Raw genomic sequence first — 25,472 nt, 5'->3', positions numbered from 1 at the left:
TGTGCAGAGATCCAGCCAGCGTGGAGCCGGGAGCCAGGCACGTAAGCCTGGAGCAGGCTCAGCCCCGGGACAGAGATGGGACTGCCACCCTGTGAGGGGACGAGGGCACCAGGGGACGCTGGAGATGCGTGTGCCGTGAGCGCTCCCAAGGGGCCGGAGCGGGCTCTCCAGGGCCACGGTGGAGGCAGCCGTCCAGACACGCTCCTGAAGCAACAGGCGCCAACTCTTGATAAATCCCACCTTTTCACCTCCTATGTGCCTTCTCCCAAAGCAACTCGGACCCAGGGGCTTGTGTTCCACGCACGGCCGTCGGTGGGTGGTAGGTGGAAGCATATCCCACAGGGCCGAGCCCTTGGGTCTGTTCTTGTCGCACTCCCCAGGGGCTGCCCCCTTGTTCTTCACACGGAGCTGGTGCAACCCAAATCCCACTGGGAAAATGACTCCCCCCACGGTGGTGGGGGAGGGGGGGCTGTAAACGCTGCTCATTGGTGGCCAGTGGCACCCAGCCCCCGCGACTGGGGAGGCTTGTCTAGTTATGCTCTGATCATTCCCAAGTTATAAGCAAGTTGTTATTTAATCCAAGTTCAGGACCCCCGGTTAACATTGTGGCCAGTGTCCTGGGGCTGGTGAGGGAGGGCTGTGTGTGCATGGGGCAGGGGGGGCCTCCCAACAGAGGACCCTGGAAGCCTTACAGACTGGAGCACTGTAACTCGTCTTGCCGTGACCTGGCACTTAGACCGACAGCACGGTTGATGCATTTGAAGCCCTGTCTACAGTTACCTCGCCTTGAACCCAGCTTCCTCCGGAGATGCTTTTTGAGTCCTGGCTTAGAAGATTCGGGTATCTGCCCATCTGTAACTTTACAATGCCAGACCGCCCCTCTGCGTGGGTTCTCCCACGCCCAGGGGCAATGCAACCCCTTCTAACCGGTCGGAGGAGGAAAAGGCAGAGTGGACGTCCCAGGAGGCGCTGCCCAGAAAACACAATCCCTGGCTTCGGTGGTGGCTAGAGCAGTAGACTCGTCACCTCCCGAGTTGCGGAGCAGGCATGCGGTCCGCCCACCCCCCCTCCCCATGCTCCTGGACGCCAGCGGCCTGGCCCCTGCGGGCTGAGGTGCGGGGGGCGCGGACAAGCTGGTGGGATGACAGCAAATCACAGGACGGCTGGCTGCCCGGCAATCTTGCCATTTTTAAAATACAACATTTATTGCTTAGATGGTTTGATACAGAACAGCTTTTCTTCTCATTTTGAATTTGGAAGTACTATACAACTGAATACAAAGAGGAACCAAAAGTACCAAAACCAAACTTGTGATTCTGTTCATGTGGCATAAACCGGTTTTGTACATAACACGTAGCAGCAGTTAAGTTCCCTTTAGAAAAATATGAATTCTACACGTTTATTATTGTTTCCTGTTTAATGCATGGGCTGAAATCACTGGGATCAACTTCCTTCTTGAAGAAAGAGAGAACAGAGACAAAGAGGGTGGAAGAAGGTACGATGCATCTTTTCTGAAACTGGCATCTGACTGTCACGTAGCTTCCCCCCGGGCTGTGTGGAAGACAGCCCCGGGGTTTCTATTTTGTGTTCACAGCCAGGAGGTTCATGTAGTGATTGAATCTCAGCATTGTGTCCATAAATCAAAGAGAAAAACAAGAGAAACACTTGCACCTCAAAAAAACTTTTCAGAAGATCCATATATATATATATATGGATATATATATATATATACTATTTTTTTTTTTTTTTGTAAAAGCCCTGAGAGGAGAAAGAGAATCAAACAAAATGTATAGAAACAAATTAGCTGGACATGCAAACTAAACTATGATTCACCCAGAGTTTAAACAAATCACAAATTTCACAGTTTAATATTGGGGGAGGGGGGAGGCAGAACGACAAACAAATAATACATTTCTCAACCTCACTAATAAAATGTGGCAAGACCTTATCGACTACGAGGGTACAGATGGAGGCTAAATAAAGCTTTAAATCAATAGTGATTATGGCAAGCTATGGCCCCTGGCCGCACGGCCGGGCCCATTCCTGCTACATCTCACCACGCGCTAAGTCATGGCTTCTCTCCACAGAGTCGCGACGTTTAATGTGGAGAGCTGCAGAGAAAAACAAAACACAAGATACCCCAAATAATAACAACAAAAATAACAATAACAATCGTCATAAAAAAAAAAAATGAAGGGATGCACGAACTGGTTTTTTAACTAAGCAAACCACACTGGGTATATAAAGTGATAACAGGGGATCATTGGTTCTGATTTGTATTTGTCTAGAGTAAATCAAACCTCGGGTTCAGACATCCCCAATACAGTTAGAAGTCATAGATACCTCAACCTTTTTCCTTTCACATGCAAAGAGATCACGTGTTGTTATCCCAAAAGAATAGAGATCTTCCTTTGAAGTCTGGGCAGTTGGGGTTTTGGCCACAAGAAATCGAGAGATTGGTAAGGAAGTGGGGAGAAAAGGGTCTGTGTGTGTGTCTGTGTTGGTGAGTGTGGGCAGAGGGGGGAGATTCGGCGGGGGGGGGGGGCCGGAAGGGGCTGGGATGCGGGGAGGAGGGGTGGCCAGGGGAAGGCGAGCGAGTCTGGCCGGTGGAGCAGCACGGGAGGCCCCTGGCAGCGCAAGGCTCGGGCGCCCCAGAGGTCTCGGCTGACGGACAGGACGCTGAACGCGAGCTCAGCTACAGTAGGGAAATGTTTCTTGTTGCTGCTGGTGGCTACAGTGAGGGAATTCTATCACCTGCATGGGATGCTCATGGAAAAAAACAAAAAACAAAACCTGCCTTTTCGCACCCAGGGGTTCAGGCTACTTCAGGAACACTAGAAACAGCATGTTTCGCTGCAAACACCAACCCCACGTCACAGGAAGGTAAATACAAATCTGTTTTTCATCTTCCAATCTTGCGTGTGCAGTTTTATCACCAGTAGTAGTAGTACTTCCTCGCTTTGCAAACGACAGTAGCACAGGCGGGTAAGGCTTGGGCCGGGTTTGGCAGGAGGACCGGGGAGGGACAGGTCTCCTCGCTGCCTGGCTTCCTCAGAAGCCCCGGGTGCGTGAACCCTTGCTCTCCCCTCTCTGAGCTGCTCCGGCCCCCGCTGGAATCTGCAGTCGCGGAAGAAAGCTTGTCTAAGTACAGTAGAAGAGCTACCACCCGGGAGGGGGGAGGGGGGCAAGGAAAGCTGCGGGCAGATGCCCACACGGGGACCCGGGGGCAGCCCAGGTCTCCCTGGACAAATATTGCCCATTTGTTTCTGCTGACTGCAGAGACCAGCAAACTGATGAACTAATAATAATAATAATAATAATAATATTAATAATACATATACCAAAAGGGGGGAAATCAGATACAGGACATCTGTGCATGTTCTCCATAGGTTAAAGTTGCCAGCGTTAACTCTTCTCTGGAAGTTAAGAATGGATGTCTCGAAACTTGAACAGTAATAACCATGTCTAACGCTGAAAACACGTACAAGGTTGAAGCTCGAATCTTTCTTGGTTTTGGCTGGCACCAAATTGGAAACCTTCATCAACCACATCCCACCATACCGAGGACCAAATTACAGCTCCGCCATGTAGCAAACAGAACAAGAAAAAGGTCTATTTGAGAAAAAAAAAGAACATCTTATCCATATTTCCTCTGGTAATTTACATGAAATTCACATCATTTTCTTCCAGTTATTGGCTATGGGTATGCAAGGGCATATTTTTTTTTTCCTTCTGTTTCCAGCTCACAGAACATACGTTACTATCACAGATTCGCAAGAACAAGCTCACACACACCAATACAGAAGGTAACATTAATGCTTAAATGAAAAGGTCCTCTCCAAATAATTCATTAAAATATTCGCTTTGTTTTTCAAAAAGTCATTTTGGGGAAACACAACACCCAGGCTGACACCGAAGGACTGGTGAGTACTTAAGGCACTGGAGGTGTGCGTGCCGCATCTCCTGCACAGAGATGTAAGGCTATGGCACCGGGCAAGGCGGCCCCCTCCTGCTCATGTCTCTCTCATTTTCTCTCTCTCTCTCTCACTCCCCGACAGCTGAAGGGCACTGGGGAAACCTCATGAAATATAGATTCAGGACACTCTGCTCTGCTGGCTTTCGTCTGTGTGCTGGGGTGGGGGGGGCGGGGCGGGGAGACACACGACGGGCTGTCATTCCATTCCCAGGAGTGGCGAGGCACCGTCCGCGGCCAGGATAGGGTGGGCGGGCCTCTTGCCTTGCAGCTCTGGCAGGTCCTGCACGACGGCCGCCGGGCTCTCCGGGTCGGGGTCACCCTGAGACGCCTGCTCCTTGGGGCTGCCCGCTGGAGCGGCCTTGGGAGCACTCCTGCCAGCTTCAGCCTGGCCGGCACCCGCCGTCCGCCCTGCCGCCCGCTCCTCCCTGCGGCCAGGCTCCTTGGTGGCGTTGGCCAGGCTCTCCTTCCGGCTCCGGGTGACAGCCACGTGGTTGCTGGCTGGTGGAGCTGAGTCGGCCTCATTTTCCGAGACGGGGTTGTTGCCGCTGTGGGTGGACTCGCTCCCACTGTCCTCCTCACCCCGCTCCTCCTTGTCACTGTCCTTCCCGTGCTGCTTGGCGTGCCTGGCTTTCTGGTGGACGCGCTGATGGCGAACCAGGCTGTGCTTCAGGGTGAAGGTTCGCTCGCAGGTCTGACACTTGTATGGCCTTTCTCCTGGAGCGACGGGAGAAAGACGTCGAGTCTGTTAACAGTAAGGCCATCAGCCTCCAGCTCTCCGTGCTACACGAGAGCAGGAAGTAGCAGGGGCCAGGACCGCTGCCCCTAAACCCCTCCCCCCCCGACTCAGGGGAAACCCTCCTGTTTGTCTGAAGGGGCAAAATAAGGAAGCAGAAATGCAAGGGGCCGGCCTCGGCTTCTCTCTCCCTTCTGTCTCTCCAACTAGGTTGTTCACGTCCTGATGCAGGTACCAGGGTCCCCAGGTGGAAGCCTCACGGACACCCAGACTGGCCCGAAAAGAACCTCAGGGGAGGACAGCAGCTTGCTGTCCTCAAGCCACAAGTCTGCGGCTTGTGCAGGACAGTGGCACCTCCTCAAAGGCACCAGATACTCTGTGTTCGGACACGGAGCAACTGGGCCTTTCCCTCCTGCTCACAAGTACTGGGCTGAGAGCCGCTGAGAGCACCACCTGCCAGGAGCCCTGGAATCTCTCTCTGCTGGGAGCCAAGCTCGGAGTCCTCCGAATCCCCACGCGGCAGGGCGAGGAGCGTGCGGGGACAATGTGTGCACCATGGCTGCCACAGGAGGAACACCGAGACCAAGATGTAGGCCCCAGGCGGGTTTAGTTTTTGGAGGGAGCGGGTGGGACAGGTTTAATCTTTTCGCTTTATGAATACATCCAGGTCTCCTCCTTTCTACCAAGCAATGGCCCCTGCTTCAGGGTTTGTAGGTGGTGAGTTCCAGAAGGGGTTGAGGACATGCGTGGAACATGGCCACCCTGACATGCCCGCGTAGCTCCTGTGCAGTGACATCAGCTGGGCTGCCGCAGAGCCGGGAAAGGCCAAGCCCCTTGCTGTGCGCATGTGCAGCCAGCTTTCCGCCTGCCCCGCTCCCCAGGCCACACCCCCGAGTCCTTCCCAGGCTCACCGCGGGCCCCAAATGCCCAGCCCCCATACGTGCTTCTAGATGCTTCTATGGGACAAGGCAGCCCTCATCCCCGTTCTAGAGCTAGGAAGATGGTGGCTTACAGGGCTGACCAAAATGCTCTCAAAACGCCCACTGCTGAGGGGCCGCCCCGCCGTGACCCTGCCGGGAGCTAGGATGTTCCAACTGCGAAGAGAACCACCGGTTAAACTCCTAGTTCACCCGGCCTCACGGGCCCCCATGCACGCTCAGACCAGGGCCTCGGCCTCACTGCCTGGGGTGTGGGGGACGCGCCTCCTCCAGGCCGCGGTGGCCCAAGGGAGCCCGCGCCAGCGGAGCGGCCCCCCGCGCCCCTTACCTGTGTGGGACCTCATGTGCCGAGTCAGGTCCTGCAGGGACCAGAACCTCTTGTTGCACACGCTGCACACCTTCTTCCTCTTGTCTGCCTTGCTGGCCGCGCTTCTCGGGGAGTCCGTCTTTGGCTTCTTGTCGTCGTCACTCTTCTCCGAGGACTTCTTCTCGGCCACGCTCTCCCCGTCCGAGGCGCCCTCCGCCTCCTCGCCCGGCCTCTCCCCTGACGCCTCCGACGACGACGACGCCACCCCCTCCGCCGGGGGCTCCTCCGAGGGCTGGGCCGGCTTCTCCTCCGGCTCGGGCGCGGGGGCCCCGGTGGGGCCGGGCAGCGGGCCCTCGGCCCCTCCTCCGCTGGCACCCGGGCCGTCCTCCCGGGGCTCCTCGCGGCCGTGGGCCTTCCTGTGGCGGCTCAGGGTCCCCTGGAACTTGAAGCTCTTGCCGCAGACGTCGCAGGCGTGCTTCTGGTCCTGCGGGGAGGGGCCCCCGCTGCCCGCGGCGCCCGCGTCGCCCTCGGCCAGCTTGAAGCCCATCAGCCTGCTGGCGAGGTTGAGGTCCAGGCTCTTGTTGCTGACGGTGTCTTCCTCGGGGCCGTCCGCGTCCTCGTCCCTCTCCTCCACACCGCGCTTGTCCTCACGCTCCGGGCTCTCCCCGGCTCCCTGCTCGGCCCCGTCCCCAGGGGGCGCGGCCGCTGCCCGCGGCACGTCGTCTGCGGGGAGCTCCTCCTGGACCTGGCCAGGCGCAGGGGCGCCCTCGGCCGTCGGCTGCTCTTTCTCGCGGGAGGTGAGGTCCAGCACTTCGCCCCCCGCCGCTGGCGTGTCTGCGTCCGACTGGCTGTCTGCGGGAGCGAGCACAGGGGCACAAGCTGAGGCCCGACGCCACCCAATTCACCCCTTCCAAGAGCCCCACTGGGACTCTCGGCTGGACCCGGCCCCCAAGCCTGTATGCCAAGCCCAGCGAGGATGCCCCTCCCCGCGCCACCCCCATGCCCCCCTTGTTCCCACTCGCATCCCTGGAAGGCCTGGTGAACCTAGGGTTACTTCACGAAAGGCAAAAGGACCCTCCACATACACACAGGTTGGGGTTAAGGGACCAGCTGCTCTCGCAGCTCTGGCCCTTCCCTTCCACTGCCCCCTCCCCCCACCCCGCCCCCATTGGTGCCCTCCACTGCCACACACAGGGATGCTCAGGCCCCAGGAAGGTGTGAGCGACTCAGGGCAGCACAGACAGAAGGATCGGCGAGAGAGGAGAGTTGGTGCATTCCAGAGACTCGCAGCACTAGGGAGGTTGAGGAAGCGGAGCTGTCAAAGTTATTTTTCCAGTGCAAAGAGATTATATAAACATGCAACATACACAGGACCACTCCCGGAACATAGTACCTGATGAGCATCTCACAGAAAATGGCCCCAAGCATGTATTCTGTGCTATGGTACACGCGCTCCCGCCTGCCGGCTAACTCCCAGGTAGAGTTCCGAGGCGGAGAAGGAGATGCATGCACACCTGTAGGCCTCCCTCGCTGCTGTGAGGACCCCACGCAGTGAGTGGAAACATCTCCTAGCTCTTCGTTTGTTCCTACCTGTCCACCCTCCGTAGCAAAACCAAATGTGGAAAGTCTACCAGTTTTTAATGACCTTAATTAAGGGACAGCACCAAGGCAGCACCAACAACGCCGAACTTATCAGGAGCACCGTCTTCTCTCCACTCAGGTTGAATGAGGACTTAACGACTTCTTCATTATGTGCTAAGACCATGAAGCTGTCTGCTGAGACCTATTTAATTATCGATCCAGTGGCCAATTTATTACTACAGGGACTCAGAAATTCCTCCGACAACCAGGCCGACAAAATCCATGGTTTTGTGGCACCCAGGTCAGATGCACCTCCCTCCTTACGCCGGATCTCTGATTACCGTGCCTGAGCCAGTGGATTCTGGCACCTAAGCCGGCCCCTCGAGTATGTGACCAGACATATCACCATGTCCACCTGTGCCCATCAGTCTGAGTCACCTGATCGATTCAGGGAGCTGGTCCTACCCTTGCCATGGCCACACCTGTCTGGGGCTTTTGGCTCACCTAACAACCATCTACACTTCCACTGACATCATTTCATTGGTTTTATTCTGATTGTGCCTTTTAAGACAGGCACTACTTGAGTATCTCAAGAAGTTTCAGAAAGAAACAAATACTTATGGTGTGAATATAAAATGTATCAATAAATGATTTTTATACATTATCCACAAGTTTAAAGGACTCCTGAGATATACACACCAACGTCTAGGCTTTATTCTACAAAAAAACTGTACACTCGTTTTCTTGATTCATCCCAAAAGGGAGCGTCTATTAAATGAATTCTGGTATAAAGTCTTTAAGTATAGAACGCTCAGTTTCTTTAAAAAAAAAAGTCTTGATCTCTGATTACTTCCTATTTGTCCCAGTATATTCTAGGCTGTTTCTCTTCATTACTTAGCTTTATTATTACAGTTTATTATAGCTTTCACCAAAGAACATGGGTTTTCAAGTTCATGGTAGAACATATTTAAGATGATCTTAAAAAAAAAAAGTCGTGATGAATTCTGGAACCAAACCGAAGTAACTATGCTAATCTCAGATTGTTCTCCCTCTTGGGCCCTTCCTTAGTTAGTTAGCGTGGGTGATGGAGAGCTCACCCTAAATCCTGTGAAAGGCCGACTCACTTCCTCTGGTGAGCAAAAGGGGGCTTTGGGTGTGCTCTACCAAACCTCCACTAGGGGGAGTGTTTTAACAGGGCAGCCCGTGCCCTTCAAGTTCTAGCAACTCCAACTGATTTTTATTAAGTGATCCTTGGCAACAGCAGACTTGGCCTCTTCTCATTTCCTGAATATCCAGCTTCTAACACCAGGTCCTATTTTGATCCCCTCCTTCTTCAACCGCCTACACCTTCAAACGCAGGTAGCAGAACAGATGGCTTTTCTAAGCAATGCCACCTACCTTAAGTGGTAATTCTCTGTCCCTACCGGTCCCCTCATTTGTGAGGCTAAACCTAAGAAAACTGCATGAGGAAGCAGGGATCCTGCGTGTACTAGGAGATAATAAACCCACAGCTCCTCCTACAGGGCAAGAGACTTTCATGTCAGCTCGACGATGAAATATCTACTGCTTCCTAGCAATTCCATGTTCCTTAGCTGATGTGACCAACCACCAATCTAAACACCCAATCGGCCTGGCCAAGGGCACAGCTGGTGAGGAAGCTCCTGTCTGAGTTTCGCCTCCCCAGAGCATTTCCTGTGGTGCCGGGCTTCTGGCTGGTAAGGGTGGCCGCCCGTAAGGAGCAGAATAAAACGTCCGTGTTTCTGCTGACTTAGAAAGTCATGTGCAGGCGCCCACAAATACGAAGGCTCCCACAGGCATCACCTGAAGAAGAACCACGAGTATCCCCCAAAGACAAAGTGGGCTAGGGAACCTCTCTGCCCACGAGAAAGTGAACAGAGAGCTTTAGTTCCAGGACCGATGTGCCCCTTTAAGCCAGAGCTGTCCCTGTTAGGATTCCTTGAGTGGGTGGGTGGGTGCGGGGGAAATCGAGGGTGTATTTTCTTTAAAGAACTTATATGATTAAAAAAGTCAGACTTATGTTATAAAACATGTTTAGGGACTTGAAGCTGGGCATATAAACCTAGAAAACCCCTCAAGAACTTCCTTGGTCATTTCCTGTTTTTTTTTTTTTTTTAAGGTCTTCCTCTAAAGCCTCACTTTTAACTTCATGGGAGGGAGCCCCGAAAGCAAGCTTCACCCCACACCCCTGCCATGCTCACTTGGGTTTGCAACTCTCCTTGAAATCACTGAACTCCACCTCCCTGACCCCTTCGTCCCCCCCCCTCTTTCTTACTATGTATGGATTGTGACCACAACGAAACCAAACATTTATTTTCTCTTTGCTGGTTTCACATTACAGCTTTCAGTGAATTTTCTTTTTCCAGAGGCTTTGTCCCTTAAAGAAACCCTACACAACGTCCAGGGCAGGGCAGAGGTAGGGCTCTGACGGGATGTGGCAAAACAGAACTCATGTAACTACAAATTTAAAAAATACACCCAACAATGTAAAATTTGGTGCTGAAGCTAAGATATATAGTCTGATTAGCTTTGGGCCTGCAGGCTCCTACAGCTGTGCCCCCCCCCCCAGCCCCCACCATGGCCGCAGGAGGCCTGGGTTCTGGGCTCACCCACAGGCTCAAGAAGCTGAATGCAAAATGTGCATCTAGCACTTGGTTCTTACTTGCCTGCCATCTTGGGAAACCGGCGGCTCCCCTTGACCTCAATTATCCACTGCTTTCCCTCTTTGGGGACCACTATGGGTAGAATCACATAGCTGCTTTCTCAAACCAGGCTTCGAGAAAATGTTTGGGGCTACCAGGTGACACAGCAGTCAGCTGTTAAACATTAAGAACGATCGTTTGCAGCAAATTCGAGCTCGCCAGCATCGCTGTGGGTTTCCTGGGGATGGAAGAGCTGATCTCTGACTCATGGGGATCCAAGGTTCCGGATCTTTCTCTACCCAAAGATCCCAGCCAATTATGTAGAAATGGAAGCTGCGGGGAGGAGGTGGCAAACTGCCTTACGTTTTTATGCCCTTAGAGGGTTTGATCTTAACCAAAGAGCCTGGGCAGTTCAGGGGCTGGCTTGTTTCACTAGGGCTTGGGGGAAGGCATAGGGAAAAAGCAGAGGGTCTGGATCAATTCCTGTTCCTAGAAATGCTACCCATTCAGATGTGCCCCTCTCCCCCTGTAACTTAGATAACGACAAGGGGGCGGGGGCGGGGGCGGGGGGGGCGGCTCCCAGACAGCAAAGCTTCCCACCCCCACCCACATCTGAGGGAGAGAAGCACAAGCACACAGTTACACCCCTGGACAAACGCCTCTGGGGAGAACCTCTCTGGCTTTGACCAATGGGGGAAATGTAAAGCTTTTGAGATCTGCGGGACTGAATCCACACCTGTTACTAACCCATGGCCAACTAACTAGTCATGTATGTAGGTAACTTGCAGCAGCCAATTTTCTGATCTGTTTGGGGGGGGTGGTGTGGGAAGCACAGAACCCTAGCACTTGGGAGATGCTGGGATGTACTGAATAGAGGACAGGAGTGAATACAGAAGCTGTAAGGGGAAAAAAAAAGGTGGCAGGAGACGCACTGAGCAGCCGTTAATTGCTCTGTAGGGGCTGGAGGAAGGAAGCGCGTATCAGCACATGAGAATAATACCCGGATTCAGGTCAAGCAGAGATGTGATTAAAGAAAGGACATGCAGAGTGCTTTTTCAAACAAGACGAGGTTTTCTACTGGGAAGAGAGTTGCTGAAGGGAAAAACACCCCCTCCCCACACACCCCTCCCCTGTGGAGGGCTGGGCATCAGTACTTCCTGAAATACCCTGACATCGGAGGGAGCCCATCCCTGCTCTGTAGGATGCTGCAGAGGCTGGGCTTTGAGAAAACAACACCCCAAACCAGTGGGGTTTCATATCCTTTTTAGATGTGATCCTACTGAGAGCTGGAGCTGCACCCCCAACCGCATCTCCCACCTCCAGAAGGGCCCCCGCAGCACGAACAGGGGTCTGCTGGGAGGGCCCCAGATCTGCCCTAGCAGCTCAGGAAAGCAATCTAGGAACACTGTCGGTGTTTCCCCAAGCCCCATCCTGCTGCATGCATGCTCCCGGTCCTCGGCAGGGCCCACTTCTACGGACCGCCTGCCGAGTCCGACAGAGAAATGGGAGAGGCAGCTGGCCGCGCTTGCACACACGGCTGGGGTTCGCTACCACGCTAGCAGAGCTCTCTCTCGGAGTTGCCCTCCTCTGTCCCTCTCCTCCTCTCCGTCACCCGGAAGCACACTACCTGTGCTATCATGGGGTCCAACATCACTCTCTTTTGACTGGGGGATAAGCCCGTTTCTTCTCAGGGAACAGTTGGTAACTCCATGTTTGCGCAACTGGTGGCGTTCACAGTTAGATTTGGTAGAAAAGAAGGCATCGCATTTTTGACAAGGGAAGGGTTTCTGACCTGAAGCAGGAAAAAAAATATATATTTATCTGGCTTTCTACTGCAATGAAAAAGAAAGTCGCTTTCCATTCATTCTCCTGGGATAATTGGCATTTGCTTCCCCACCCCTTCCTTTCACACACACACACACACACACACACACACACACACACACACACACACACATTAAAAAAAAATACCGGTAACATCAACAACTCAAATGATATCTTCCCTTATCCTGAGTGAAGTGGGATGCTAAAAGTTAACAGTGAAACCAGGACGTTTAAAACAACAGTATTACAATTAAAAATCTTAATAACAGTAACAAAAAAAAAAGAGCGAGTAAAGGGATTTTGGAGCACAGTAAGGAAACACCTACAGTCTGTCACAGAGAAGCCACCTCTTGGTCATTTCTGGCATGGCAAGGACTTCCGACGCCGGGAAATCAAACCAGCATCTTGAAGCCCGGGACATCCCCGGGAGCCGTTCCCCTCTCCCTGGCCCACGGTGGACCCGAAGCAGAGAAACGCGCCTCCTGTCCGACCCGTTGACAGTCCTACGGTGACCTTTGCCCGTGCTCACTGTGGTCCTAGCGGGCTAGACGGAGGCGGCCTGCTCCTTGCCTTAAAGGTTCTTTGTTCCCCTTGCTCTACGCCCTTGCTAGTAGTACGTAGTGACCCACACAGGCCCGAGTCTGTTAGGGGATCAGGTGCTCTGGGCCCCAGACCTGCCTGTGGAGAGAAGTGGCTGAGCAGGCCTTACCTCCACCCCACTCCACCATGGGGTAACTCCTGAGAGAGGAGTTCTCCGCTCTGCGTTGCCCTGTCTTAACCTTCCATTTTGATCTTTTTTTCCATAAAGACAGTATGTCAAAACGCAGACTAGGCTCCCCTGTAACTTGTCCTGTGTTTGCGTGGCCAGAGGTGCAGGGAAAGCCAGGGCGCGGAGGGAGGGAGGAGGAAAGAGGGGGGGGGCAAGGGAAGGGGTCAGGTGAGCTGGAGCTCTGGAGAGAGAAGGTGGCAGTAAATCATTTACTCCATCACTGGGTTCTTCTGTTCTCTCCCAAGTGCTAAGGTCCCGGTTTCTGGTTTTACAGGGTCACAGACTTTGTGTACTAACAAACGCAACGGCCAAGCTGCAGCCTGGCCTCGTAACCTTGGGACGGCCACAATCAAACGCCCGTGTCAGGAACTGGCTGCAAAGTCAACCAGCACAACGCCCTCGGAACACCAACCCCGGGGGCCCTTCAGCCTGGGGGGCTGGGGGGACGACCCATGGATGCCCCATCTCGTGCAGGTGACCAGCCCAGGCACTCACTGCGAGCGGAACCCCTGGGCCAGGTGCCCGGAGCGGGTGGGGCTCAGCACAAGGAGAAGGGAGCAGGAACACTGTGCACCGCACAACTCCAGGGGGCGCCATTCACACCGAGCACGCTGGGGCATAGCCCAGCACCGCCAGCATCACTGCCCCACTGAGTTCCAGCATCAGCAGCCATCAAAGCGAGGGGCCATCCCTTCCCTGAGCTGCAGGACCCTTTCAGGTGATGCTTCGACATCAGCGGTGGAACTTTCTAAAAATACAGATGCCTGGAACCAGCAAAGACCATGGAATGAGACATCCAGAAGCCCTGTGTGTGTGCTCTTAAGGAGCCCCACATGGGGCCTACAGGATCAAGTGCAGAGCAGAACCCACTGACTGCTTTCAAGTTTCCCTCCACAAAGCTCAGGGAGTGTTTTCTGCTAAGTTATACAAATGACATTAAAAAAAAAAAAACACGCTTTTGCATGAAGACTGGTTGTGCTTCTTTTGTTTTGTCTTTGGCATACGCTTCAAATTATTCTTGCTTTTCACTGAAAACTGAACATAATCTTTCATAAAATTATTTGGTCTTTATTTTAAGTATGAAAAATAACATCTTACCGTCCAAGATCAAATATCATAGCGTCTCTGAGTCAGGCCAGACTGAGAGGGAGAGACCCAGCTGGGAGTGAAACCAGTCAGAAGCTGGAATGATGAGGAACTGTAGGAGTCTTGATTTTAAATAAAACCACCAGTTCCTTACTTCTTCCCATTACATGGTTCACTCTGTGATTTTACAGCTGGGTTTGGGCAGCCAGGCTCACGCCCCACAATGAAGATTCAGATTCTTGTGCTAAATTCAGATGACCCAACGATGTCAGAAGGTTCTCAAAGTGACAACAGGAACCTCTCAAAGATGCCCCTCTCACTGCGAAAGCCTTACACTTACGCATTCACTCAATCGTTTATTTTGACTGCTGTCTGACAAACAAATCTTATATTGTGAAGAGCGGTATGCTCTCTGGAGTACATGGACCCAGAAAAACATGAGCCCCTCCAATATTTTTTTCATCAGACGGGTTTCCCCAAAACTTGTCGACTGGTAATCTACAGGGTAAGTATCACATGGTTTCATTTGTTTGGGTGACTGCCACAAGCCACCGCTCTGGTGGGAGCGTTTCTAAAGGTACCTGTAGCCACAAGGAGTGCCCTTTGCACCAAAGACGGCCTCCCTCCACCTGCAACAGGAGCCGTGAAAACCATCAGCCAGCCAGTTTCCCTCCCAGAGAGCAGGCAGGAAAAGAGAGAAACCCTATACTATGTGACGCTATCTGGCAGGCACGGGGACCATCGGGAGAAGACTGACCAGCAAGAGTAAGTGGGATCCCTCGGCTCCCCATCTGCAGACAGCTTCCTGCTCTCCGCTTGTGACAGAGGTGCATGCAGGGCTGGCTGAGTGAAGATGGCCAAGGCTGCCCCTTCAGAAAGGCAGAAGGAGCCAACCAGCACTGGTGTCCAAAGCACTTTCCGCGCGGAGGCCTGCACATCGTACCGATTTCAACTCACGCGGACTGCCTGTGAGCAGCAGGTGGGACAGGCCGAGTGCAGAGGACCTCAGCCCTGCAGAGAACAGGCGCTAAAACCAACGGGGAGAATCCCAAAGTGTCAGAGCTGGCGGTGGGGAAGGTGGGAGGCTCAGCCATCCCAGGGTCCTGACCCGTTCATTGGAGGAGGAAGGTGAGGAGGAGCAAACACGGGCTGACTGCATTTTCTGTATTCTCTTGTGGCCTCAGGCTTGTGGCCTAAATGAGGGGGAAAAGGGAGGGACAGTGGACTGTCCTCTCCCAAAGGGGCAACGCCACTCAGGCAGAGGAGCCAAGGAACCAGGAACCGTCCCTGCTCCCCAGGACACAGGCTAGAAGGAGAGTGCAAGGAGGGAGCTCAGCCGTGCACAGAGAGCTCACCAGGGAAGATGAAATAGGATGGCAGACGCCAGCTTCCTCCTGAGCCGCGATCCCGAGAACCTGAGCCACGGGGCCCTCGGCCGCAGCAAGCCCCACCGGTCTCCCTAATGCTGCCCCTCCAGGAGACCACGTACGGATGTTACGATCCCTCTGTGCATTTGCTAAGAGGTCAGGAGGAGGCGGACTCTTGAGACACAGATGCGGTTTGCCTAACGGCGATCTAAACCTGCACACCGCTCGAAGCTTTGGGCTGGAACACAGCTAGAGTTTAACACTACTGCCCCCAGCCCCCCAAAAAAGAGGAAAAAAAGAAAGCCTCTTTTCTGTAGAATGCTTTTTCTTTATGGGGCCGTTTCAGAGGCGTGTTTAACTCCGTCTTATTCCAAGGTTTCTGGAGGGAGCATGTCCCAGAAAGCCAGGCAACCAAACACAGCTGGGGGATTCTTCAACAGCAGAGTGTCTACCAGGAAAACATCAGTCTGTGGGAAGAGCGGGTGGGTCAGATGGTTTCCCAGGCTCCGTCCAGCTGGGATACGCGATGAATGGAAAATGTCCTAACACGGCACCAGGCGCAGCCAAGTGCTCTATGAAACTATGCACCAGAGGTGAGGCTGAGACTGTCCCTGCGAGCTGAAGCAGGACGGCAAAGGCAAGGAGCTCACAAAGCCCAGGGGGCACCAGCTTATACAGCGCCTATGCGTGCGGCTAGTACCGTCCCACGGCCCTTAGGGCTGATTACTAGGATTCGGGTCCGTATCTGTGTTCCCCTCCTCTCCAACCCCTTGCCAGTCCTCTGCACCGGAACATGGCAGAACATGTCAGGATGACAGGGGCAGGCACACACTCTCTACGTGTCAGCACAGAAGCAGCCACACACCCTGACCGTGGGGCAGCCGCAGCGAACGTGACCCTGGCTCTGAACTCAGGCTCAACCAACTCATGATCCACCCCCAGGACTACTGGCTGTTACTCATTTCCTTGCTTCAAGATGTGAACAACATCGCCCTCATGGGACAGTCATGAAGACTAGCTCTGGAAGGTCTCTCCACCAACCCTGAGTGCTCCCCTCAAGTCAAGGCCGGCAACCCTCAGCAGGAGGGCATGGCAGTGAGAACACGGTCGGACAGGGTGTCATGGACGGGGCTGCAGCAGACACAGCCACCCAGGGTCTAGGAACGGCTTAGGGAGAAGGTGCAGAACATGTTGATATTTACGCCCACCCTGCCCTACTCCATCTTCGACAGACCTCCCCCATTTTCCTTGCCTGGTTTCAGAAGCTACGAGACTTTAAACTGACTAGGACATTTTGGCATTCAAAAGCCAGGCGACTGAAAGGATGCATTCAGAAGTGGGAGCTTCTGGCAGGCACGTGCAAGACATGGGCACAACCCTGGAAAGGAAATACCAGCCACTCCGGTCCTCCTAGGGAGACTGGTGGTTTGCTAGGAAGAGAAAGTCCAGGAGTAACTGGCCTCACCCTCGGACAATGTGCACGCTCTCTACTAAGCACAGGACTCCCAGCTGCGGGGAGGGTGGTGGGGGTGGCGTCAGGGGCGTGCAGAGAGTAGGGCATGGCAAGAGCCATGCTCCTCGTCAGATCCAGCCATCTGCTTTCTGGAAAGTGGTAACAGAAGTACTCACTTCTCCAAGGGCTCTGCAGCTGACAAGCAAGTGCCCCCCAAAAAAGGGTAGCAAGAGCCTGTTGTGCAGGGCACCTCCTGTTTACGATGCATTTTCTTTTCTGAACTGCTTTCTTCAGAGAACTGTGACTACTTTGTCAGGCTTACAGGATTTCAAATGAAAAGGACAGTGTGAAAATGTAGCATATACTTCACAAATCTAGAAATTCTTTCAGTAGTGGAGTCCTTTGTGGACAGGCGCTCCTGGCTTGCTGCCACCTGAGTCCTGGATTCGAGGCCCCACCAGCCCAGGGAGAACCCCCCCCCCCCCCCCCCCCCCCCCACTTGCTCTCCCCTCCCTGTTTCCCAGGGACTGCTCGGGGACCAACCTCCCTCACTAGTAGAAACAGCCTGCCATGGGCTCTTGGAAGCTTCTGTGATGATCACCCCTTCCGAATGAAGCCTTTCCACCTGGGTACAGAGCGTGGCTCACACCTCATTCCCAGGACCTCCCCCTCGCCAGTCCTAAGCCTTGTAAGCCAGATTTAGCAACTAAAAACACTTCAGTCTGAATTTCAGATAAATAAATGACAATTCAGTATTAGTCTATCCCCACTACTGCATGGAAAAATACCTACACTAAAAGTTATTTGCTTTTTATCTGAAATTTAAATTTAACTAGCATCCAGGATTTTATCTGGTAATCCTGTATCATACAATTCTCTATTGGGTTTTAGGTCCTACCCATTAGTATTCGGGTGGTAATCTCCAAAAGGCTAAGGCTCTCACCCAATTTACCTTCAGTTCAATGATATAAACCCTGTATAAATATTCAGTAAATTAGAATTAAGAGGAGAGTGTATGGTCATGTGACTATGCAAAGTACCTGGCATAAAATTACTTAAAATGTACCCTCTTCAACTTCTCTTTAAAAATCAACATATAGAAACTAACACTTGAAAAATACTTGGGGCTATCTTTTTGGCAATTTAAGTCCAAACATTGGACTTAGAACATGATTATATCTGGGTGTTTCTCCGGAACAGCTGCTGATTTTAGTATAAATAAATTAAAAAAAAAAATTCTACCCACTATTTGTCACTGATTTTCCCCATAATTGGGAAGCTGGGATTGCCTTAGCGAAATGAAAGAGAACTGTGAAATTTGCAATATTCCCTTTAAGGATATATGGAGTCAAAAGAACTTCATGGAACATTCAACATATTAAAAGCTGCTCTGCAGAATGGGGGATGCAGTTTCTCCTGCCAAAGCAGCAAGTCCACCGTGGCCGATCCCTTAATACCAACTTCTACTTTTCCCTCACTGCCTCCTGTGGGTCACCAGGTAATCTTGCTACATCCTGAAGGGATGAGGTGGATGAAAGTCCGTGATCCAACGGGCGCAGGACCCTTCGCACCCCTAAACACCTACATGTAACACCTGCCTGCACCAGCAGCCCTTCGGGGGCCCAGACAGCGGGAACAGGTGATTTTGGTGACAAGGGTGCACAGGGAAGAACTCCCGGCCCCACCAGGCAAGCCCCCTGCTTCTGAGACTGAGGGAGAAGCTGAAAGTGGGGTCGTGGGGAAAGGGTTCTACGCTTCCGAGCCTGCTCCCCGTCCCGCTCCCCGCCCCTCCCCGGGCCAGAAAGGCCACAGGCTCCCCTCCGGGAAGTAGCACTCCTAGCATGGCGGGCCCTCTTACCAGTGTGTGTGAGCATGTGCCTCTGGAGGGAGCTGGCCCAGGGGAAGACCCGGGGGCAGTGGGGACAGTTGATCTTCTGCAGGCAGTTGGCGTAGGAGTTCCGCTTGGCCCTCAGCAGCTTGTCTTCAGGAGGGCTGCCCTGCTCTTCGTCACTGGGCCCGTGGGGGTCCGCGGGGGCTCCGGCCACTTCATCCTGAGCATCATCCTCTGTAGTCTGTAGAAACGGACTGAACTTGTTGGTGTCCGTCGTGGCGAGCATCTTCTCGATGCTGGCAAACTCCCCACTGGAGTCCAGGTCCACCCCACTGCTGCTGGAGCGGGGCCGGCTCCTCATGCCCTTTTTCCGGCCCCTCTTCTTGGACAAGCTCACTGGTCCCTGCTCGGTGGGTGAGGCTGCCTCCGGGCTGTTGGCAGGAGGGGATGGGTCGCTGGATTCTTTTGGGCTGGTGGTGTTGGCGGGGGCGGCGGCAGCCCTGGGGACCGCGCTTCCTAAGCTGTCTGGAGCTGTGCTGTTACTGCCAGTGCTTGTGGGCCCCGGGTCGGCCACCTTAGCTTTCAGCAAGGTGGGGGCCGAGGACACGGATGAGATGATCTGGGCGATGGAGGCCAGTGGGGGCAGCTCTTCGGTCACGGGGGGCTTTGGCAAGAGCAGCGGGGGCTTGGGGCGCAGCGGCCGCAACACCGCTGGGCTGCTGATGAGGGTGGAATTGCCCAAGATGGGGGAGCTGTTGACCAGAGCTGACGAGTAGATGGGGACAGCAAGCTGAACAGAGCCCTGCAGGGGCTGAGCGTGGGCTTCCAGAGTGGTGGCTGTGGAGGCCCCGGGTTTTTCCAGGATCCCGCTGGGCCCCAAGGTCACTGGCAGGGTAGGGCATGGCAGAGGACAGGGAGAGGGCTGCTCGCCTCTCCCTGGTTCCTGCTCAGGCTTCTTGGCTTCGCCGGGAGCAGTCGCATCTTTGTCTCCTTTCCTGAAGTTCTTGGGGATGGACAGGTCAATGGGCTCCATGGAGCAGTCATAGGGCGCCGAGGAGGAGGGGCTCAGGAAGGAGGGGACATTCTCCTGCTTCACCTGGACGAGGGCCAGGCCCTTCTGGGAAAAGTCCAGGGGCTCGTTGAAGTCCACCGTGAAGTTGCTGGCGGGCTCCAACTTGACGGAGACGTGGGGAGGCAGAGGCTGGGGGGGAGCCCCGTGAAGAAAGCCGTTCTGCGGCTCCAGGAAGGGGGCCAGGGGTTTACGTTCGCCAAAGGTCCCGCCACCATCCTCGATCCTCCCCGAAGCCTCGGCAGCCGCGTCGGCGGGGCTCAGGCCATCGGCCGCCAGGACGTAGCTCTCGATGTCGTGCTCGGGCACGTGCAGGTGCTGCTTCAGGATGTGGTGGATGCAGTTGCGCTTGGCCGAGAAGGCGGCGCTGCACTCCTTGCACTCGAAGGGCTTGCGGCCCTTGGGGCAGCCGCCCAGGCCACGGCCGCAGTGCGTGCGCATGTGGATGCGCAGCGCACGGTAGTGCTTCAGGTCCTCGCCGCACAGCCGGCACACCGTGTCCGGGGAGCAGAAGGCGTCCACCATCTCGGCAGCACTGCTGGTCACGTACTCAATGTTCTTCTCGATGTCCTTGCGGGTGGCCTTGAGGTGCTTCTTGCGCAGGTGCCGCTCGCAGTTGGCCTTGACGGTGAAGGGGTAGTGGCAGATCTTGCAGATGTAGGGCCGCTCGCCGCTGTGCGTGCGCAGGTGGCGGATGAGCGCAGCCTTGTCGGCGGCGATGTAGTCGCAGATGTTGCACTGGTAGGGCGAGATGCCCAGGTGGGAGCGCACGTGGGCGCGCAGCACTCCGGAGAAGGCGAACACCTGGTTGCAGAAGCGGCAGGGGTAGAGCACCTTGCGCATGGCTGGCGTCTTCTTGCCGCCGGGCCCGGTCATGATGGCCTTGAGGTCCCCCTCCGTTATCTCCTGCTTGATCTTGGCCTCCATGCTCAGGGGCAGCAGGGCCTCGATGATGCTGTCTTGCTCCAGCTGCGTCTTCATCTCGGCCTGGCCCGGCAGGTCCACCCGCGGCTGCTGCAGGAAGAGCTGCGTGGCGGTGTCTGGCTGGGCTCCGGCCGGGGACGGCAGCAGGTGGGCACTGGAGGCTGCCTCCATGGGGCCTTTGAGGAGCTTCAGGGGCGGCGGGGGGAGGCTGGGGCTGATGCAGCCCGGGGAGGCCTGTTGGGCATTTAGGAGAGGCGGGGGCGTGGACGTGGCCACCACCGTCCGCGGGGTGACCAGGGGCTTTGGCTTCAGAGGGGGCATATGTTTGAAGATGGCCTGCAGAGGGGCAGCAGGGGCCTTGGAGAGAGGCGGAAGACTGATCTGAGGGGGAGCGGAGGCTGCCATCTTCAGAATCTGCTGGATGTCGGCCAGCTCGATGGCCGACTCGCCAGAGATGGGCTTGACCACAATACTACTGTCGGGCTGGATGATGAAGCCCTTCTGGAAGGGCTGCAGGGACAGGTGCTTCATGCTGTCCTTGGTAGCCGGGAGGACCGTGAGAGAGCCGCCCAAGGAAGCAGCTTCGAAAGGAGACAGACTCAGCATGTTGGTGCAGCCGGGGTCCTGAGGTAGCTGACACTTGAGTGTCTGGAGCTGTATTGCTTGGTTGTCATCCGGCAAGGGCTCCTCGGCGGGGGCAGGCCTGGCGTCTTTGGTGTGCTGCAGGCCCAGCAAGGCCAGGAAGACCTTCTGGTCCAGGGCGTCCCCGGGCAGGGTCTTGGCCTGCAGCCTTTCCCGTCCCTGGTCTGTGGCGACGTGGGTCTGCCTGTGCAGGGCGAGCGAGGAGAGCATGGGGAACGCCTTGTCACATGTATCGCAGATGAAACGGTGCTGCTCACTGATGCACCTTCGTAGGTTTGTCTCACACCAGGCCTGCATGGAAGCCGGGTTGGCAAGAGCAAGGGCATAAAGAGGATTTAAAAACAATCACTACCCTGAGATGCAGAAAGTATCTGTTGTATAAGCTGCCCCAGTCCCCAGCCTTGGCCTCCCCCCCTGCTTGCTAATTCCTGTTCTGGACTGAATCAGGAAAACCCCCCAAAGCATCTCAAGTGTCATCTTGCTTGATGAATGACATCAATCCCTAGGGTATCTCCAAGAAGCAATGAAATATGGTTAAGTAACAACAGCACAAAGATAGGATTAATTCTCTTTTTAAAAATGGCGTCCTGGAAAACTAATGGGCTGGGGACTTCCTACCACCAGTGGAGAACTGCCTACCTTCGTTGATTGTGGGAGAAAGGGCATTGCCTGGGAAGGGGCGTGAGGCAGCGCCACCTGGGGGGAGGGTTATGTGAGTGCATACATGTGGGTACATACGTATGTGTGTGTACACCTATGGAATAATTCACTGAACTTCAGGATTCTGTGCCTCAAGAGTTTCCCTGTTGATATCCTCTATCTCAATTTTGAAAAAAAAAATAGTTTCAAATAGTTTTGGCACATGTTTTATAGGCAGAGAACAAATATGGTTCAGGTTAATAATGACCCCAAACATTTTTAATAGAAACTACAACATTGGAAAATATTTACCTGTAATATGAATATTAAAGAAATACTCAAAAAAATACAAATTCAATTCAGATAGGGCTGGCGTAGGGGTGGTGAGCAATTCACAACCTTAAATCCAAACGCCCCAAGAATGGGCAAAAAGCACAGGTAAGCTAGACACATACTCATGTTAATAAGAAATTCAACACAAAATAAAAGCCCGCCTATCCCTCTCAGCTTAATGACCCAATGAAGATTGAAAAGATCAAGCTGAATTTCAAGAGAAAAGGTTGTGATTAAAAAAAAGACAAAACCCAACTGACAACATTTTAAGGAAGGGAAGCCTCAGGGTGAGGGGGTCTAGTCCAATGACGTGGCCCATGGAGGTGGCTGCTGGGTCCACAGGCTGAGCAAAATACCTGAGAAATTCGAGGAAATTTCCTACAGGAGAAGTCAGTGAATCCTAAGTCATGGAAGCCAGCAGGGATGGAAGGGTTGTTCTGAATGAAAGGCCTTCCCATGGAGTCCCTGGGAAGTTGTTTGTGGACAAGTGCGTTGTGGCGCAGCAATCCTCGATGTGTTCGAAAGGTTACGCAGCAAATGTCACATCTGGCAGGAAAAAGGAAGAGGATATAAGGGAGCAGCCAAGTCAGAGTTTCCACTTGTCCAGTAGCGCGCTACACTTTGTTGTTGCTTCAACTGAAATAAAAATGATAGGACATCAAGAAGCCACTCTGTTCGTAGTTAGCACCAAGAAAACTCTTCGTTTAAAAAAAAGTTATATTTTACCAATTTCTGGGTATCCTCATCTTTGCAGACAGAACAGGTGTGTCCAGTAAGTTTAGCCGGGAACCTAAAGCCATGGTTGCAGGCTTACTTTGTCTTACCTGAATTATGCAGCACACAGCGATCATTTCAAAGGTTTTGCTCCCACCCTTGGCTCAATGGATTCTAATTATCATAAATGTTTAAAAGTCAAATAGCACGTATTTACACAGAATCTAGAGCATCCCTGATCTCTAATGGGGATGAAATGATAGTCAAATTTCTCCAAGTGAATTAGTAGCACATGACAGTGACTATGTATTCAATTCTGATATTATTACCATCCGTTATCTGAAAAACAACCGTGGCTCCTAGACTAGGAGCAAGGCATCCTGCAGGGGCACAGAGCTCGCCCTAGTAAGCGGGTGGGTATCCTGACTTTCATCCTACAGATAAAAACACCGAGGCTCAAAAACCTTACGCAACATGGCCGAGGTCACACAGCCAGTACAGAAGGACAGATAGAACATGAAACCCGTTCGCCCTCCCGCCCACACCTGTTACGACGCTGTCACCTTTCCCTTGAAAGACTCCCACGGATGCAGTCCATCTAAAGATCAGCACCCTCCACCTCAGAGATGACCTACACCTTAAGCGTCACACTGGGTCACACAGATGTGAAACAAATGCATTTTATCATTATTATTTACTTATTCTTTTTTAGAGGGGGACAGAGAGAGAGAGAGCGAGTGAGAGGGAGGATGGGGAGCAGATGGAGGATGGGGAGTGGGGGGGGGAGAGAGGGAAAGGAGGGGGTGGAGGGAGAGGGAGAGAGAGAAAATCTTAAGCAGGTTCCACGCCCAGCACAGAGCCTGACGCAGGGCTTGATCTCGCAATCCTGAGATCAGGACCTGAGCTGAAATCGAGACCCAGATGCTTAAGTGACTGAGCCACACACGTGCCCCCAAATGCATTTTATGATGCTTCCTCCACTCTTTTGTACCAGTGTCACCTTCTGGGTCTCCACTGAGAACCATCCTAACGACCATCCGATCATTACGGTATCATCAATAGCCCCTAGACCTGTACTGCATACAGTACCCACGGGAGCCACATGTGGCTATTTAAATTAATTAAAATTTCCTCAGTCACATTACTCTCATTTCAACAGCGGCCTCAGGTAGTGCAGATCTAACACATTTCTAGGTTTCTATGACCGCAGAAAGTTGTTAGACAGGACTGTGGGCCTAGAACCTTTCCAAGTATTTGCATGTACCAACGCATTTGTTTCTCACAAAACCCCTAAAGCAGGTGCTAGTAGTGCTCTACAGGGAAGGAACGTGGGACACCGAGGGGCAGAGCAACCTGCCGGGATTTACACTGCACACACCTTAATGAAAACTTTCTTAGCTCTGAAATTCTTCTCTGTTAATAAAGAGATAATAAATCACCCATGAGGCAGCTGAGCTCATCTTCCTCTCGCGCTGAAACAAAGAAGTACCAAGTACGTGCAACTCTGCTGTCCTTACTGCGCTGTGGCAGGCCATGGCAAGCGAGGTCCTGCTGTATGGCCACCTCTCCTATCTCCAGGGCCACCCCGGCCGCATTTCGCCATCGAGATTCCTGCCATTGTTCCATTAAATTTGGAATACCGGGTTCCCGCGAGCCGCTCAAAACACAAAACTCTGAGGGAACGGTGCTTCGGCTCACCAAGCATGACAAGGGCTCCAGGGAAGGCAGGGTCACAGAGAACCCAGGCTGCCTTTAGGTGCTGACAGTGCTCACGGCCGCGGGCCCACACAGCGCTACTTCTTGCACCCACCCCCCTCCCCCGCAATCCCTCACATGCACACGGCTCATGTTCAGGGGGGCTGGAGGGTGGCCCCCCCAACCACAGGGAACCCTGGCCAAAGCACCCAGAGGACTAGGCCACAAGGAAGCAGCCTGGCTGCAGCTGCTCCAGTGTGCCACGCCGCACATGTGGAGGGGCTGTGACCCCTGGGGCCCCACGGCACCTCTGTCCTGCCGTCCTGGAAATGACGCTTTCCTCTTCTACCGTGGTGACTCCAGTCCCCCCAGACTCAAGTTCAACTGCACACTCCTCGCCGTCACCACCCCCATCACCACCCCAGTGGTCAGCTGGAAGCTCTCCCCTGAGCTGGAGAGAAATGTCTGGACTGGGGACATTTAATGCCGACCAGACGTCGGGTGATAGTAAGAAATCACTGTTACCTACTTAAGTTGTGGTAATATTTTGGTTGTGGTTTTTTTTTTTTTTTGTAAATCCCTTTCCTTTACAGATACGTAATGAAATGTTGGTTAAGTGAAATATGATGCCTGGGACTTGTTTTCAAATTATCTGGGATGGGGGAAGAGATGAAACACCATGGGCTGGGAATTCCTGAAACTGGGAGACGGGTGCATGAGGGTTCATCACACTGTGCTCTCTACTTGTGCGTATGTTTAACATGATCCTAATACATGTAAAAGAGAGAACCACCTAAAGAAGAAAAAAAAAAGAGGGAGAGAAACACCTAATTAAAAATGGCTAATGAGAGTGGGCTGACTTTTCGTCTCTTTTTCTGAGCTTCAACAACAACCAAAGCACTATTTGTGGCACATGCAGGTGGGGGGGGGT

The 25,472-nt window shown here is 53.5% G+C and overlaps 1 protein-coding gene across 13 annotated transcripts in view; it reads right to left on the bottom strand.

The window, feature by feature from the left end:
- Positions 1-1,145: 1,145 nt before the first annotated feature.
- The window catches only part of RREB1 (ras responsive element binding protein 1), a 176,839-nt gene continuing 152,512 nt past the window's right edge, over positions 1,146-25,472 (bottom strand). For 11 of the 13 annotated variants that reach the window (XM_027601651.2, XM_027601648.2, XM_027601655.2 and 8 more), the window contains 5 exons: positions 22,489-22,678; positions 18,553-21,451; positions 11,823-11,987; positions 5,976-6,806; positions 1,146-4,690 (listed from right to left, as the gene is read on the bottom strand). In XM_027601651.2, coding sequence (XP_027457452.2) covers positions 4,173-4,690; positions 5,976-6,806; positions 11,823-11,987; positions 18,553-21,451; positions 22,489-22,678 — 4,603 coding nt within the window. In that variant the 3' untranslated portion in view covers positions 1,146-4,172. The remainder of the gene's footprint in view (positions 4,691-5,975; positions 6,807-11,822; positions 11,988-18,552; positions 21,452-22,488; positions 22,679-25,472) is intronic. The other 2 variants (XR_003521361.2, XM_027601657.2) reach the window with 2 other exon arrangements.

Source organism: Zalophus californianus, chromosome 7 (genome assembly GCF_009762305.2).
Source record: "Zalophus californianus isolate mZalCal1 chromosome 7, mZalCal1.pri.v2, whole genome shotgun sequence".
NCBI lineage: Eukaryota > Metazoa > Chordata > Mammalia > Carnivora > Otariidae > Zalophus > Zalophus californianus.
The sequence above is the reverse complement of the archived record's forward strand: the minus strand, read 5'-3'. Positions and strand labels throughout refer to the sequence as shown.